We start from the raw sequence: 14,606 nt of genomic DNA on the forward strand, positions 1-14,606 counted from the left end.
GTGAAGAGCAACTCTGAGTGTGTAAATTAGAATTCAAAACAATTGTAACATGGTTAGAATCTCTACAGAGTTGATTTTGCACAATGTCTTCTTTAAAGTTAGCTACCCCACCTTTAATATGGGTGTTAAAACATCACAATTAAAAAAGTGAATATTGAGTTTATTTCTGGGCACATGGCATCTGTCACACTTGGTCATAACATGATATATTTACTATGTGGCACTGAGTATAGTCTACATGATGTACAGTAACATGAAGTCATTTTATAACACATTACCAATTCTGACATGGCATGTTGTGTCCAAAAAACACAATAAACTGAACTGATTTTATTCAACACCTGCTATTCCCACATATTACTGTGGACATGTAAGATTCATGTATGTTTCTCACCAGCCTTCTCTGTGAGGAAAACACATTAAAGCGGACTTCCCTACACCCCTGCAAGCTCTCAAGTCTAATTTCTTGGATGCACAGCAAGTCTCCAAACACAAGCAGTATGTTTTAGGCAGGCAAAGTGGTGAAGCGCATTAATAAAACATGCCTGTGCTTCTCTAGTCAAATTTGCTCTTTTATATTGCAGTAGGCATGCTGGGATGGATGCGGAGCACTTACTTTCCCAAGGCGAAACATTCCAGCTTCACCGTGGATCCTTTGGCTACATGCACCACCTCCGGAAACTGCACCTCGATCTTAGGCTCGTATTCTCCCATGACTCCTGAAAAACAAGGCCAAATGAGTGTTCAAGCTGCTGTACTGATGTATACAGGACTGATGTCTCTCAGGTCCTAAACAGCCACTGAAATGGCCAAATTCAAGGGCAATGCTACAGAATTACATTTATCTGGTTTAAAGCGGCTCTACCCAGTTTTTGTCAATGTAGCTGAGCAAAATTAGTTACATTTTAGAGATATATACATTAAAAACAGCTGTTAAAATAAAAATAAGAGGGCTGTGTGCCGTGTTTTATTGTCCAAGAATCATGAAGTATGCAGTTAGCATGCTGGTTGTTGTTGTTAGCTTTACCGCAAAGGCAAAACTACGCTCTAGTTTCCAAATGTTGTGAAAAATCCTCATTGTAGTCAGTAATTAGCATGCGTTAGGAGAGCGAGAAATAACTTGGGGCCAAGACAAACTTCTGACATTGACATTTCTCGAAGTTCACTATTTGAAAGTAAATAAGATACCTTCTCTTAAACGTACAAGATCCATACAGATGAAGAACGGGAACAGACTCCAACTGCACACTGCATATAGTGTGATCTTTTACATTGAGATGAGATCCATCGTCTCAGCTGTGAACCAGAAAAAGCCTCTGGGAGCTGCCACTGTCTGCTAAGCATCACTTTAACGAGAGCCACTGCACTAAAGCTGCATGGGCTATTGTGCTGTGCATGCAAAATACAGTACTCAGTGGAAATACTTCACCAGTACATAAAATACATGAATATTTAAACTATATATGATGGATGAATCAAAACAATTAATTTACAGCAAGGGTCTGCAAACTTTTTACTAACCAGGCAAATGACTCAGGACAGCCACAGCAGAATGAATTTAATAAAAGGCAAAATGGCAAAAGTGGAAAAAACTTAAAATCTAATCTGGGTGAATGTCGTTTAGTTGAATAGTTTATTTAAACACAGTCCCATGTTTTTATAATTATATGATGAAATCCTCTCACAAACGTCCCACTTTAAGTACCCCTGATATTCTACATTGCAAATATTGTTTCAAAAGTATTTCTATAAAAGGCAAATAAGAACAAAAATGTCGCAAATGTGACAGTGGGTACGAAAAGTATTCAGACCTTAAATTTAGTTATATTGCAGCCATTTGCTAAAATCATTTAAGTTCATGTTTTATTTTGTTTTTCCTCATTAATGTACACACAGCACCCCATATTGACAGAGAAGCATGAAATTGTTGAAATTTTAGCAATCTGGAAATGGCTGCAATATAATGAGTGAAAATTTTAGAGAATACCAACTAAGTAACTGATAAACAGCATAAGATTTTTGTGATAAAAATACAGATATTGTATTTTATTTTATTATTTTATTGTATTGTTATTATTTAATTTTTTTATTGTTTTATTTCATTTTATATTATTTTATTATTTTTATTTTGTATTATTTTATTTTATTTCATTATTTTATTTTATTATTTTATTTTATTTTATCAGAAGCCCACTTTCTTCACTTCCTTGTTCTATTTTTAGATAAACCTTGCTATACTCTTAGCCAAATGTATCCCAAACAGCATGTGTAAAACAGCATGAACCTTTTATACATCCTTTGTTTGTGTCCCTGTTTGTCTAAAAGAAGCCAGTGTTATAGTCTTGTCCTCTCTGTGACAGCACAATGAATGCACTTTAAGCCCTTCTCATCCTTCGCTGGAACAATGGCCCCCTCCGCCGCCGTAACTCACGTCTGCTCCACACAAATAGCTGAGGATATGAAGCAAGCGGGCCAATTTGGTGCGGCTGACGTGGCGAGGCGTGTGCAATAGGGATGGTCGACGAGAGGAGCTGCATGAAAGCCAATTCTGATCCTTATCACGAGTGTCTGGTGCTGGATGTGAACTCTGCGCGATCTGCCTGGAGGAGACAGGGGGAAGTGGACGGGTAATTGTCCCAGAGCAGAGCCTTATGGAGGGGACACCTGCTGAATCACATGACGCTGAGCAACTGAGCGGAGGCAATGAGGGGGAAAACTATAGAACATAAGTGTGGAAGGAGAAGCGCTTAACATTTTTGCATGATTTAATTTGTCAGCAGTATTGTAAAATAATACAAGGATGGTACAGGCGTAATGAGTAATTTGGGTTGTCAAGTATTGAAATCAGACACTAATTGATATTAAAAGTAGTATCAAAAGTGGATACTCATTTCAACAAGTATCAATACTAAAAAAGTTCCATCCACTGGACAGAAATAAACAGAAAAGCTTTAGAATGATCTTGAGCTGTACCAAAACATGGACCATGGACCCCTCTGGAACCTACCTGGAAGGGATTAAACAGACATAACACCAGATTTTTGTATTTATTTATATAGGGAGAACCCAATGAGAGTACCAGACTCTTAAAATACAGACCAATACAAACAAAACAAATAATTATATAGGTCCATTTAAAATATTAAAAACAGGTGCAGGTCATTTAATAATCTAGTGATAAACCAGATTATTAAAGTGCAGTAGTGACACCAATCACTTTTTTTTAATTCAACAATAATGTAAGATTTTTTGAGGTAATTTTGGGATAAATGTATGAGGCTTTAATTGCAAACAATGGAATTAAACAAATATAGCAGGCCCAAAATTGAGCCTTGGGGTACTCCTTTGCTTAAATAAAATACATAAATGAATAAATAAACCCATTGACTGCTACTGCCCAAGTTCTGTTTGAAAGATAATTTTAGAACCAATTACTTGCAGCATTGTCAAATCCAATGTGATTCAAGGGCTTGAAGATGATTTTGTGTTCTACTGAATCAAAAGCTTTAGTTAAATCAATTAACAGCTACACATCTTGTTTTTCATTAAAAAAATGAAAATATCCTGTAAAACTTTTGTGGTTGTAGTGACACTATGCTCCTTTTCTGAAGCATTTATTTAAATAAATTGTAACTTGATTTGGAACTGACTTTTTAAAATTTTTAGCAAAAGAAGGTCATTTAGATTTTGGCCAGAAATGATTTACATGTTTAGTTGTCCCACCTTTATGCAAAGACGTTTTGGATCAAGGTCATCAGCTCCTGTAGACTTTGGGTCTATGGAGCGGAGAGCATTTAAGACTTCGATGTAAGTGAAAGGTCTTAAAGTGAAAATGTGACTGCTCTCTGCCAGAGGTTCAGATTCAACTTAAGATCAGAAGGATCACCATTATTATCCAAAACATCACATGCAGAGATAAAATGCCTATTAAAACCATCACATATTTCCCCTTTAGGACAGTGAAACCCAGTAAAAATATCGGTTGGTAATGTATAAATACTAGGTTCTGAGAGGGATCTCACTGTCCTTTAGAGCTGGATTTCCGTGACTCTTTATCAGTGCAGGCCTGAAGTAAGAAGTGTTTGCCTTTCTGTTGATAAAGAGATATTTCTTTCTTTTTTTTTCCACAAAAAAAATGCCCAATCCAAATCTGATGTAGTTGTGTGTGCAGTTTTCCAGGCATTTCTTTTTCTAATTAAACTCAGTAAAAAAAACTAACAATCCTTGGTTCAACACAGACATTTAAATTTTTCTTTTAGGTGCATGTCGGTCTGCAATTTAATATATATATATTTTTTAATAAAGACCATATCAGGGTCGGGGTATGCTGATGTTAACCCAATATCAGGTCAGAAATGAAGTCTTACTCAATTAAATGTTTATATGATCTTCACCCCTTTACACCTGGATGTGTCTTTTTAACTTTTGGATTTTGGAATACACCCAGCTGAACAGTGGTTGCTAAACTTCAGTGGGAAAACACCATTTGTCTTGTAATTATGGGGTTTGGTTGTTATTGGTTGATTATTATGTTAATGACAGTGGCTTTATAAAGGGTCAGGTCTAGTCAGAATAGAAAATATTTGTGAGTTTCAGGACATTGCATCGGCCTTTCAAAGTTCTGGACTTCCCTCGGCCAGTTAATATTTATTTCGCCCATTATCAGGAGTTTAGAAAGCATCACAAAAAGATCATTAGGGGCATTTTTGGGTGCTGAAGATGCACAATAAAACAACAGCAATGGCCAATGTTTGTATAAATCATTTACATAGCCAACAACAGATATTCAGAATATTTTGGCTTTGAGCAGGAGAAAAGAAAGTCTTTAAGATAAACAGCAACACCACCTCCTTTAGATTACCTGTTACAACAAAGAAAACATTGTAATTTTCAACATTGATTTATTTTATTTGATGGCCAGGCTTCAGAAAATATAAATTTATCTGAATCTGTTTGATTTGCTCAGACTTCAATGTAATATAATTTAGATGTGATAGTACATACATCCATACATATATAATTAGTCTAGGCTCATTCGAGATTGATTGGGATCGATTTGGCGCCTGGGAATTAGGTTTGTTAGTAATATTAATATCAACTAAGCTACATGGCCTCAAATACCTCCAATAATTTCATTCATGTCTGGATATTCTACATGAAATCTGCACATTAATTGGTTTTAATGTCGAATCTAAGCTGGTAGGTGCTGTTTATCCTATACATAAGGACTTGTGATATTGTCAAACAACTGTTTTTTTCTGGCCCTATTTAAATAAATGGGCAAATAGATTATCCCTCTTCCAGAATCCGTAAAAAATATCCACAAAAGGAATTCCTAAAGCGCTGCAATAACCCTTCATGTCACTGAAACTGGGAGATGGAATTGCACCTGACATTACGCATTGTTTTCCAGACTTTAGCACCGTGTTTATAAGTGATTTCAAGTCACTTACCAACACCTCGGACTGCTGATGTTTAACTATGTGTGATACCTGAGCTCTGGTTTCAGTCTGTGGGACGGTTACATGGCGAACCATAGACGAACCGATGAGGAGCTGGTCTTATTCGGTGAAGGACGCTGTTCCCTTACAAACCGAGGCTGCGCTGATTCATGATTGATCAGGGGTTGTAACAGGGACTTGTTGCCATCTTTTCCACATTTTGTAATATCTTTATGGACAAGGGAATTACTTTGACTTTGTTGTGTGATGTACGGTGAGGATCTAAGAGGAGATGGTAACTCCTCCTGACTTTATAGACGTGGAAGCTCATTCAGGTCAAGAATGTTACATCTGTTTGACGGTTCCAATGGCTTATTTTTAGGACTTGCACAGTGATGTGAGGGCTTTCTGTTTTGTTTACTATTTGTAAAGAGGGACCAGCTCTTCGAAGGAATAGAGTTGGTTTAGTTGCACCATTATAACTCCATGTATCACGCGGGAACAGCATCTAATTCATTCGACATAGAGATGGACATGGACTTAATGTAAAAGAAAGAAACAAGAAGGTACTACAATTTAATGTTTGTACGTGATATTGGAGTCTGTATTAAGTATCCAGTCTCTTCCTTAGTATCTACACTATAACACTAATAAATAACTTCCAACCCTCGTTACTAAGCCTGACTCTGATTCTTAATACCGTTTCAATTAAGTCTCTTCATGCTTAAAGCTGTGAACAGTGCAGTTATTATAAAGTGTTGCGAAAAAATAAACTAAATCTAACTACAGTAGCCATTCATAAAAGTGAGCACTTAAAGCCGATTTAGCTCTGTAATGTGGGTTGGTAGTGAAGAAAAGCTGTCTGGCCTTGACGTATTTATATTTATATTCTCACAGTAATCTCACTTGATATTTTATACTCATCAAGATTTGAAAAAGTGTTGTTGCGATGTTACTTAGGGCGCTTTCACACTCGGTTTGGTCCTTGTTTGAGCTCACTTTTGTCCTGATGTAGAATTGGTTTGGTACTGTTCCAGTCCAGTTTAAATTCTGGCTTTAGTCCAGGTTTAATCCCAGTTTTGATGTAATGTGTTTATAAGTGTGAAAGCAGCGATAGTGGGACCGCAAGACGGGTCAAAGGTTTTATACTGCAGTCAGATCAATGCTTACTTTAAAGCGATGCAAGTAATCAGTATAATTGTGATTTTAATTATTGCTCTATTCAAATATAAAAATGTTATAATTGAAAATGCAGAAGTTAATTTATTAAATGAAAAAAATCAGAATAAGCCACTCGTCTCATTTACAGTCTACAGTCTAGGTAAATGTGAACAGAATAGAAGTAATAATTTTAAAAAATGATTTGAGTGAAGAGCCAAATAATCGTGTTTATGATTTTTGCCTCGCATTTTCTTCAACAAAGCATAAAAGTCGTACGCTGGATGAAAAAGCATTTGATAAAAGATAATGCACTTAATCCTGCAGCCCTGCCACATCTTAACCACAAATGTCAGAGAACAAATAAACGTATAAATAACTCGTGCTCCATCTTGTATTCGGTGTATTGCATTACAGTGACATAATGTGAAGCAGGCTCACACTCAGAGCTGCATTAGACGAGCCGCTGACACTGACCTTTGTGTGTACAGCTCTGATAAGGCCAGGCCAAGAGCTGCCCTGCCTTATGCAAAAGGACACCGTGGAATTAGCAAAAGCGGACATAATTAACCTTTAGATTTCCCTCCAGCTTCTTAAATCCACTTGTCCTGCTTCACAGATTTCAAGCTAGGATTACAATGATGTGGAGAATGCATAATTTATAGGTGAATTCATTTTAATAAAACTCCGGTCTTGTAATAAGTTGTGTTGTCATGGTGTCAGAAAATAGCAACAGTATGGACAAAGTGAGATGTGGACTGCGGTAGAAATTAGGCGTGGTAAATATTCACTGCACGTAGCAAGGATTCTGATAAATATCTGGGCCGTAATAAAGTCCAGTGTCTCCTAGGTAAAGGTAGGTGCAAGCAGTAGAAAAACAAGCCAGTTTACTTTAAAGAACTATGCACATTGACTGAATTGTGTGTGTTATGTACCTGCAGTTCATTAGTGGATGATTAACTCACCGTCACTGCGCAGGACCAGCGGAGTAGGCGGGCCTTGCACTCTGCTCTTAGTGACAGTATTGGTGACCACACAGGTGTAATTGCCCACATCAGAGGGCTCCACCATGGCGATGTACAGGTTCCCCGTTTCCTGAGAGATGAAGCGCCGTGTGTCCTGCTTCACAAAGGTGGGGTATTCGTTAAAAATCCAGGAGAATACCAGATCTAAGGGAGGAAGAACAAGAGAGATATGAGTTTCAGTGCTAACGGTAGAACTAATTATCCCCTCTTATTAAGAACCGGCATATCAGGATTGGCATTGATGTGGACAAAGCTTTCATGCTGCTTAATTACTGTGTGACAAGGATCAAAAACAGGAGGCATCACAGCCTAGTAATCACAAAATCCTTGTTCACCTCATTATTTAAACGATACAAATCTGAAACTAAAACATATCTGTTGGGAAAGATCAAATAAAATGGCCTGAGAAATGTTTAAAATGTACATGAGTTAGAAATATATCTTAGCTTGACTGTAAAGTGACATTCCACAAGCAATTCAATTCAATCTGCACATTCATTCAGTACACAACATTTAGATTCAAATGCATTTCCTTTGACGTACGAGCTTTAAGGAGATATTATGCACAGCTGGGACTAAGGCCTGCTAGAGGATTTGGAAACTTCCGGATTTCGCAATGTGTGCAAACCAGACAAAGTGTCATTTTGCAATTATTTGTCTCACACTAGCCTGAAGGACAACTTGCTCATTTCAGAATTGGTGGAATAAGTCCTCAGTTTTGTTAATTAAAGGTACAGATACAGAAAAACAAAACAAAACGCAACACAAAATTTTTTCAGGAAAGACGTGGCTTTGATTTGCATCTGTAAGAGTTGAGTGTGAGCACTGTTCTAACATAGGGCGGTGTTAAAGAGGACGTTTGTGACACATGAGGCTGTATTATAAGTGCACTTGTTCGTATGTCTTCATGAATGTACATTTTGTGTAGTAAGTGCATCACACATCAGTAGAGCTGTCATATGTCACATACTGTTTCTAGATGCATAACGATAATTATACAGATGACGATAGCACTTAAGGCTCAGCTACATAATTGAAGTGCAGGAGTAGAACAAATGTGAAGAAACAAATAGACAAAGACACTCCAATATATACACATATTAATAAACTATGTAGATCTAGGCTTCTCTTGCTATTTGTTTAAAAAAGTGGTGTTATTAAAGTGTTGTCGACTAAATATTGATGTCCACCCAGGGTTTGCTTGACTTCCCATAAGTCACGGCGCGCTACTGGTATAAAAATAAATAAATACCATATATAAACCTTATGTATATTCAGAGCACCCCATGTTTTTCACTAGTATAAATACATCTCCAAAAGTATCTCTATGGGACCTGAGTTCTAATGCTTAAAGTGGTACTGGGCACACGCTAACTGGCAGCTCCTAACCACTGTCCCACTGAGCTTAATCAAACCCCAGCATTTGTTAGTGGACTAGCAATTAACCAAAACAGTGGTGGTGGAGGTGCTGGTAGCATGCCGTTTATCTCTGCGTGTGTCCCTTTCCCGCTGGCTCACTGTAAAACCCTAACTTGGCTTTGGACCACAGCTCAGAGTAATGGCACCATGGAGCTCCACTGGGGCTCCGTCACTGGGAGGCAGGATAAGGCATGTTTGTTTGTTCCCCCGCACCGCTCTTTGGCTGCACACCTGCTCTCCGGCTCTGTGCTTCAAACCCGTGTGACTGCACAGCACAATACCACTGAGAGTGCAAATATAATGAGATGTCTCCCACAGCAGGCCAAACAGTCTTCAAAATCATCCGCAGCATTGATTTTATGGGTTACACAATGTGGTGTCGTGTAAAAGCAGGACATTTAGGAGAGGAAAGGAAGAAATACATACGACAGCGATCGCTTTACCAATATGGGGAAACAACATGTACCATAAACATTATAAATCCTTATCTGTTGTGGTTTTCATGGGTGATCTCTTTCACTATAGTTTTCACGATTCTATCACATTTACTCAAAGATAAGAATGGTATAGTTTCTTGCCTGAAGATACAACATCAGAAATTGTTAAAAAAAAAAAAAATAATCGTCACAATTTTAGCAGCAAAAACAACCAATTTCTCCAAAAAAAATGTATACCTAATGCTGCTTTTATTCTGTCTGTTTACGCCACATTAACAGTGGTGACATGGAACGGTGCTGTATTTAAAATGTGAATGGAAATGAATTAAAATGATCACTTTGGTTTGGTTACAGTGTCAATAATTGCGAATAGTTGTGTAAAAGTGTTTCTTCTCACAATAATAGTAACACGAACATTTATTGCGTCACTACAGCTCCTAAACTATTAAAAATTGCTATTCTATAAAGTGTAAAATGCTACATTTGTGAGCAACATATAAATGTATTAATTCACTTCTAGGATCATGAATCCAGGTGGCATTTACAAACAGATATTACCAACTGCTTCATATTGATGTAGCCCCCTGAAGGCGAGACACTGTTTGTGCGTATTATAAAGTGACTCATTTCATTTGAAAGAAAGATTTGCAGTCAGCGGTCGTCCGTGGAGAGTCCGATGTGGTTTGAGCTCGGGTTAAAGATCACTTTGCACAAGTCACATTGAATGAAGCCATCTCACTTTCAAGAACCATGAGAGAGGTTTCAAAGCGCACTGCCTGAGTGAATATTCTGTCTCCTCCACAGCCCACCACAGCCGGCCTCCTCTGCCCAGAATAATGTCAGATAAAGAGTGCTTGAAGGCGCTGGCAACCGGCAACAACAGAAAAGGGGTTTCAAATTCGATCGTGGGCCTGAAGGCAGGACGCTCTCAAGCCACCTGAAAGTGGAGTGATACCGTGTGGAGTTGTATGATAAAATAATAAGGGATATCAGGGCCACTGCAAGCCATTTGGGTGCCCTTAGTGGAAAGGTTGGTGGTGCCCCCATTTGCACAACCACCTTAGAAAGTTTTAGTATAACTATTACTAAAGCCCCTTCTATTTGAAAACATATCGTATTCATCACGATCATGAGAGGGATCTGGGGGTACTCTTGCGGTTAGATTTGAGATCATGTAATTACACTTTTGACTTATTAGTATTTTTAAGCCCAAAATGCATGTACGTTTTCTAACTATAACAATCTTGAGTGTCATCCTGAAAAAAAGTCACCGCAAAAAAAGTTCACATACTCTAACATTTCGTTGTTTCGCCTTTAGCTTTGGTCACAGCACACATTCACTGTGGCTTTGTTTCAATTTCGCTTCTGCAACGTCACAAGATTTATTTCCATCCAGTGTTGCATTCATTTTCCACCAAGATCTTGCATTGATGATAGTAGTAGTAGTCTGACGCTGCACAGAGCCTTCTTTAGCACATCCCGAAGATTCTCAAAGGGGTTAAGGTCTGGACTCTGTGGTGGACAATCCATGTGTGAAAATGATGTCTCATGCTCCTGAACCACTCTGTCACAATTTGAGCCTGATGAATCCTGGCATTGTCATCTTGGAATATGTCCGTGCCATCAGGGAAGAAAAAAAATCCATTGATGGAATAACCTGGTCATTCAGTATATTCAGGTGTCAGCTGACCTCATTCTTTGAGCACAGACTGTTGCTGAATCTAGACCTGACCAACTGCAGCAACCCCCAACCTATTTGATTAGTTAAATCCAGGTGGCAACTTTTTTTTTTTTTTGGCCAAGGAAGAATGGTACGACCAACACAATTATTCACTTTTTTCTCCTCCTCATACTGATTGATCACTTTCCAATTTAATCATTATTCATTATTTCTTATTTTTTCCTTATTAAAACAAACATAATCAAATCAATATGGGGAAGGAAGAATTTGCCTTTTTTCCCAGTACCAAGTAAGTCTGCTCTCTAAATCACATGCTTTTACTGACAGAAAATTGGCAGTAGATCTCTGAATTCTCTCCCAAGCTGATCATTGACGATTAGAAATGACTGAATCTCAATTGGAATTCAATTAACTGCACAGGCCCAGCTCAAATCTAAGCCTGTACGGGAGTGAAAGATGTGGAGTACAACTGGCCGACTGCTGTGTTCGTTCCAGTTACTGACGTCAGCCTGTAGCTTTAATGTGATTAATGTGAACAGTACAAAGAGTGGCCTGGCCTGCTTCTCCTATTCCTGCTGCGGCCCCAATTCTCAGCCACGATCTACACCATCCCCGGGGCCCTAACCCTACTCCCACCACTATACATATTCATCTGGACACGTACAATATGGGTCGCGTCCAAGCTTCCATCTGTCAGAGCGCTTTGGAAAACCGTCACCATCAACCTCGTTATTGTTATTAATAAAAGATACAAAAACGCTGTGGGTAAATAATATGCATTTTTAATCGACCAATTGCACAATGTTTGCTAGTGGGCAAAATGTGCTAAGTGACAACAAATTGGTCATCTCTTTGAGCAGGAATAATTTAGTGATTACAGCAGTCATTATGTGTGGGAGGGATGTGTGCTGAGTAGTACGCACTGAGCTGGGACAATATGAACTGTTTTTAAACTAATTTTCCATAGCCTGAAGAAATAAGCACTAAAACAATTCCATTTGCAGGATTCCACAACAAAACACACAGCAATGTTTTAGTCATAGGATTTTAGACTAAGCAACACAGAGGAATGACGCAAAATGCCTCAGTATCTCAAAGTGGGTTGACATTTACCTGATGAAGAGTCTTATTGAATAACTGTTAAAGGCCATCAATTGGTAAACGTAAGACCATCCATGAGATAAGATTCATGAGAATGAGATGAGAACCTGACATAATATACTTGGTTCAACTCACTATATTTGAATTATTTTATATTTTTTTTACATTGTAGAACTCTTCTTATGAAATACAACTTCAAGATTAAAGCCGCAAGTGGCATCGAACGGCCCTCACGGGCCGTGCTTCACACTCGGCCGTCCCGGCACTCCCTGTGGGTGGCGCTAACGTGCCACTTGTCCCTTTTATATTGCGGCTTTGGGCTGCACTTGTCACCAAACAAGTCAAAACACATTGGAAGTGCTGATGCACAAAATGCAAAAACATGGGCTTCGTCCATGCACTCATCGTTGCGGAAGCAATAGGCCCTACGCCCTCTATGGGCTCGAGCCTAATAATAATATTTTTAGCAAAAACAATATATCCAATAACATTAGAATGACAATGACGTCGGGGTCCACCATTGACCCTATGTATCTCCTTCTTTCTTCCTCACTCGCTTCCTCCCGCTCCCCTCTCTCTCTCTTCTTCACTCTCTCTCTTTTTCTCTCTTTCTCTCTCGGTCTCCCTGTCTCCCTCCCTCACTCTCTTTTTCTCTCTCATTCCTTCTCTCTGTCCCTCTCTCTTTTTCTCACTCTCTTTTCCTCTCTCTCTCTCCTTCAGTCTCCTTTTCTTCCTCTCTCTCTCCAGTGTTATCTAATGTCACTTTCTCCTTCTCTCTCCCCTCTCTTCTTCACTCTCTCTTCATCTCTCTCTCTTCTTCTCTCTTTTTGCTCCCCCTCTCTCTCTTTCTTCAGTGTTATCTAATGTCACTTTCTCCTTCTCTCTCCTCTCTTCTTCACTCTCTCTCTGTCCTTCTTTCTCTCTCTCTTTCTCCAGTGTTATCTAATGTCACTTTCTCCTTCTCTCTCCTCTCTTCTTCACTCTCTCTCTCTCCTTCTTTCTCTCTCTCTTTCTCCAGTGTTATCTAATGTCACTTTCTCCTTCTCTCGCCTCTCTTCTTCTCTTTCTCCTTCTCTCTCTTTCTCCAGTGTTATCTAATATCACTTTCTCCTTCTCTCTCTCACCTCTCTTCTTCCCTCTCTCTCTCTCCTTCTCTCTCTCTCTGTCTGTCTCTTTCTGTCTCTCTCTCTCTCCCTTCTCCTTGTCTCATCCCCCTCTCTCTTTCTTTCTCTGTCTCTCTCCTTCTCTCTCTCTCTGTCTTCGTCTCCTTCTCTCTCCCTGTCGCTCTCTCTCTTTCTGTCTCTTTGTCTCCTTTTCTCTCTCTGTCTCTTTCTCTCTATCTTCCTCCTTCTCTCTGCCTCTATCTCCCTCTCCTTTCTCTATTTCTGTCTCTATTTTGGTCTCTCTCACTCTTTCTGTCTCTTTGTCTCCTTTCTCTCTCTGTCTTTTTCTCTCTATCTTTCTCCTTCTCTCTGTCTCCATCTCCTTCTCCTCTCTCTCTCTTTCGCTCTCTGTCTTGTTGTCTCTCCCTCTCTTTTCCTGTTTCTTTCTGTCTCCTTTTCTCTCTCTGTCTCTCTGTCTCCTTCTCTCTTTCTTTCTCTCCCTCTCCTTCTCTCTGTCTCTGGTGCTCCTTCAGAGAGAGGGAGAGGCCAGTCAGGTTTAACCCAGGTAACATGAGACTCAGGTGGGCTAAATGTTCCAGAGTGAGGGGCCGGTCATGGAGGAAGCAGGAACAAACAGATCGAGCAACAATCATCTTTAGAAACGACTGATATGAAAGTTCCATTTTACTCTGTTTTCTGATCTGTTGTTGTTTCTTCATCACAAACTGCACTTGTGTTTTCTTTCATTTTCACATATTTAACAGACCTTCACTCACATGGTCTTAAATCAAGGCTGTCCAAACTTTTCTCATTAAGGGCCACATATATATGTGTGTGTGTGTGTGTGAGAGAGATCCAAAACCTCACTGAGGCCCTCCAACAGAAGGACAAAGAGCTGCGTCAAGAGGCTGAGGACCATCGGCAGAGAAGGATCAAGCATCTCGGGTCAGTGCAGGAGATGATGGGGGTGAAAAGGGAGCTCCACAAGCTCAAAAAGGCAACAGCAAACACAGACTTGGAGTTAGAAAAAGTCACTGTGTTGCTCCAAGAAAAAGAGAAGGAGATGCTTTCCCACGTCAGCGCCCATAAACAGCTGAGAAACCTCTACATCATAGCAGGGCACGAGAACATGCGTCTGAAACAGGAGCTTCACAACACCAACAACTTTACAGCTCAAATGGAGCTGGAGTTCTATAAAGTCAAGGAGAAGCTCCAGAAGAAGGAGAAAGAGCTGGATAGTG

At 39.3% G+C, this 14,606-nt stretch overlaps 1 protein-coding gene across 2 annotated transcripts in view; it reads right to left on the reverse strand.

Moving 5' to 3' along the window:
* Positions 1-14,606, reverse strand: part of cntn4 (contactin 4) — a 154,535-nt gene that overhangs the window by 66,809 nt on the left and 73,120 nt on the right. For both annotated transcript variants that reach the window (XM_033967008.2, XM_055221898.1), the window contains exons 6-7: positions 7,565-7,768; positions 617-719 (exon numbers count right to left, since the gene is read on the reverse strand). In XM_033967008.2, coding sequence (XP_033822899.2) covers positions 617-719; positions 7,565-7,768 — 307 coding nt within the window. The remainder of the gene's footprint in view (positions 1-616; positions 720-7,564; positions 7,769-14,606) is intronic.

The sequence above is a fragment of the Periophthalmus magnuspinnatus genome, chromosome 5 (assembly GCF_009829125.3).
Source record: "Periophthalmus magnuspinnatus isolate fPerMag1 chromosome 5, fPerMag1.2.pri, whole genome shotgun sequence".
NCBI classification, from domain to species: Eukaryota; Metazoa; Chordata; class Actinopteri; order Gobiiformes; family Gobiidae; genus Periophthalmus; species Periophthalmus magnuspinnatus.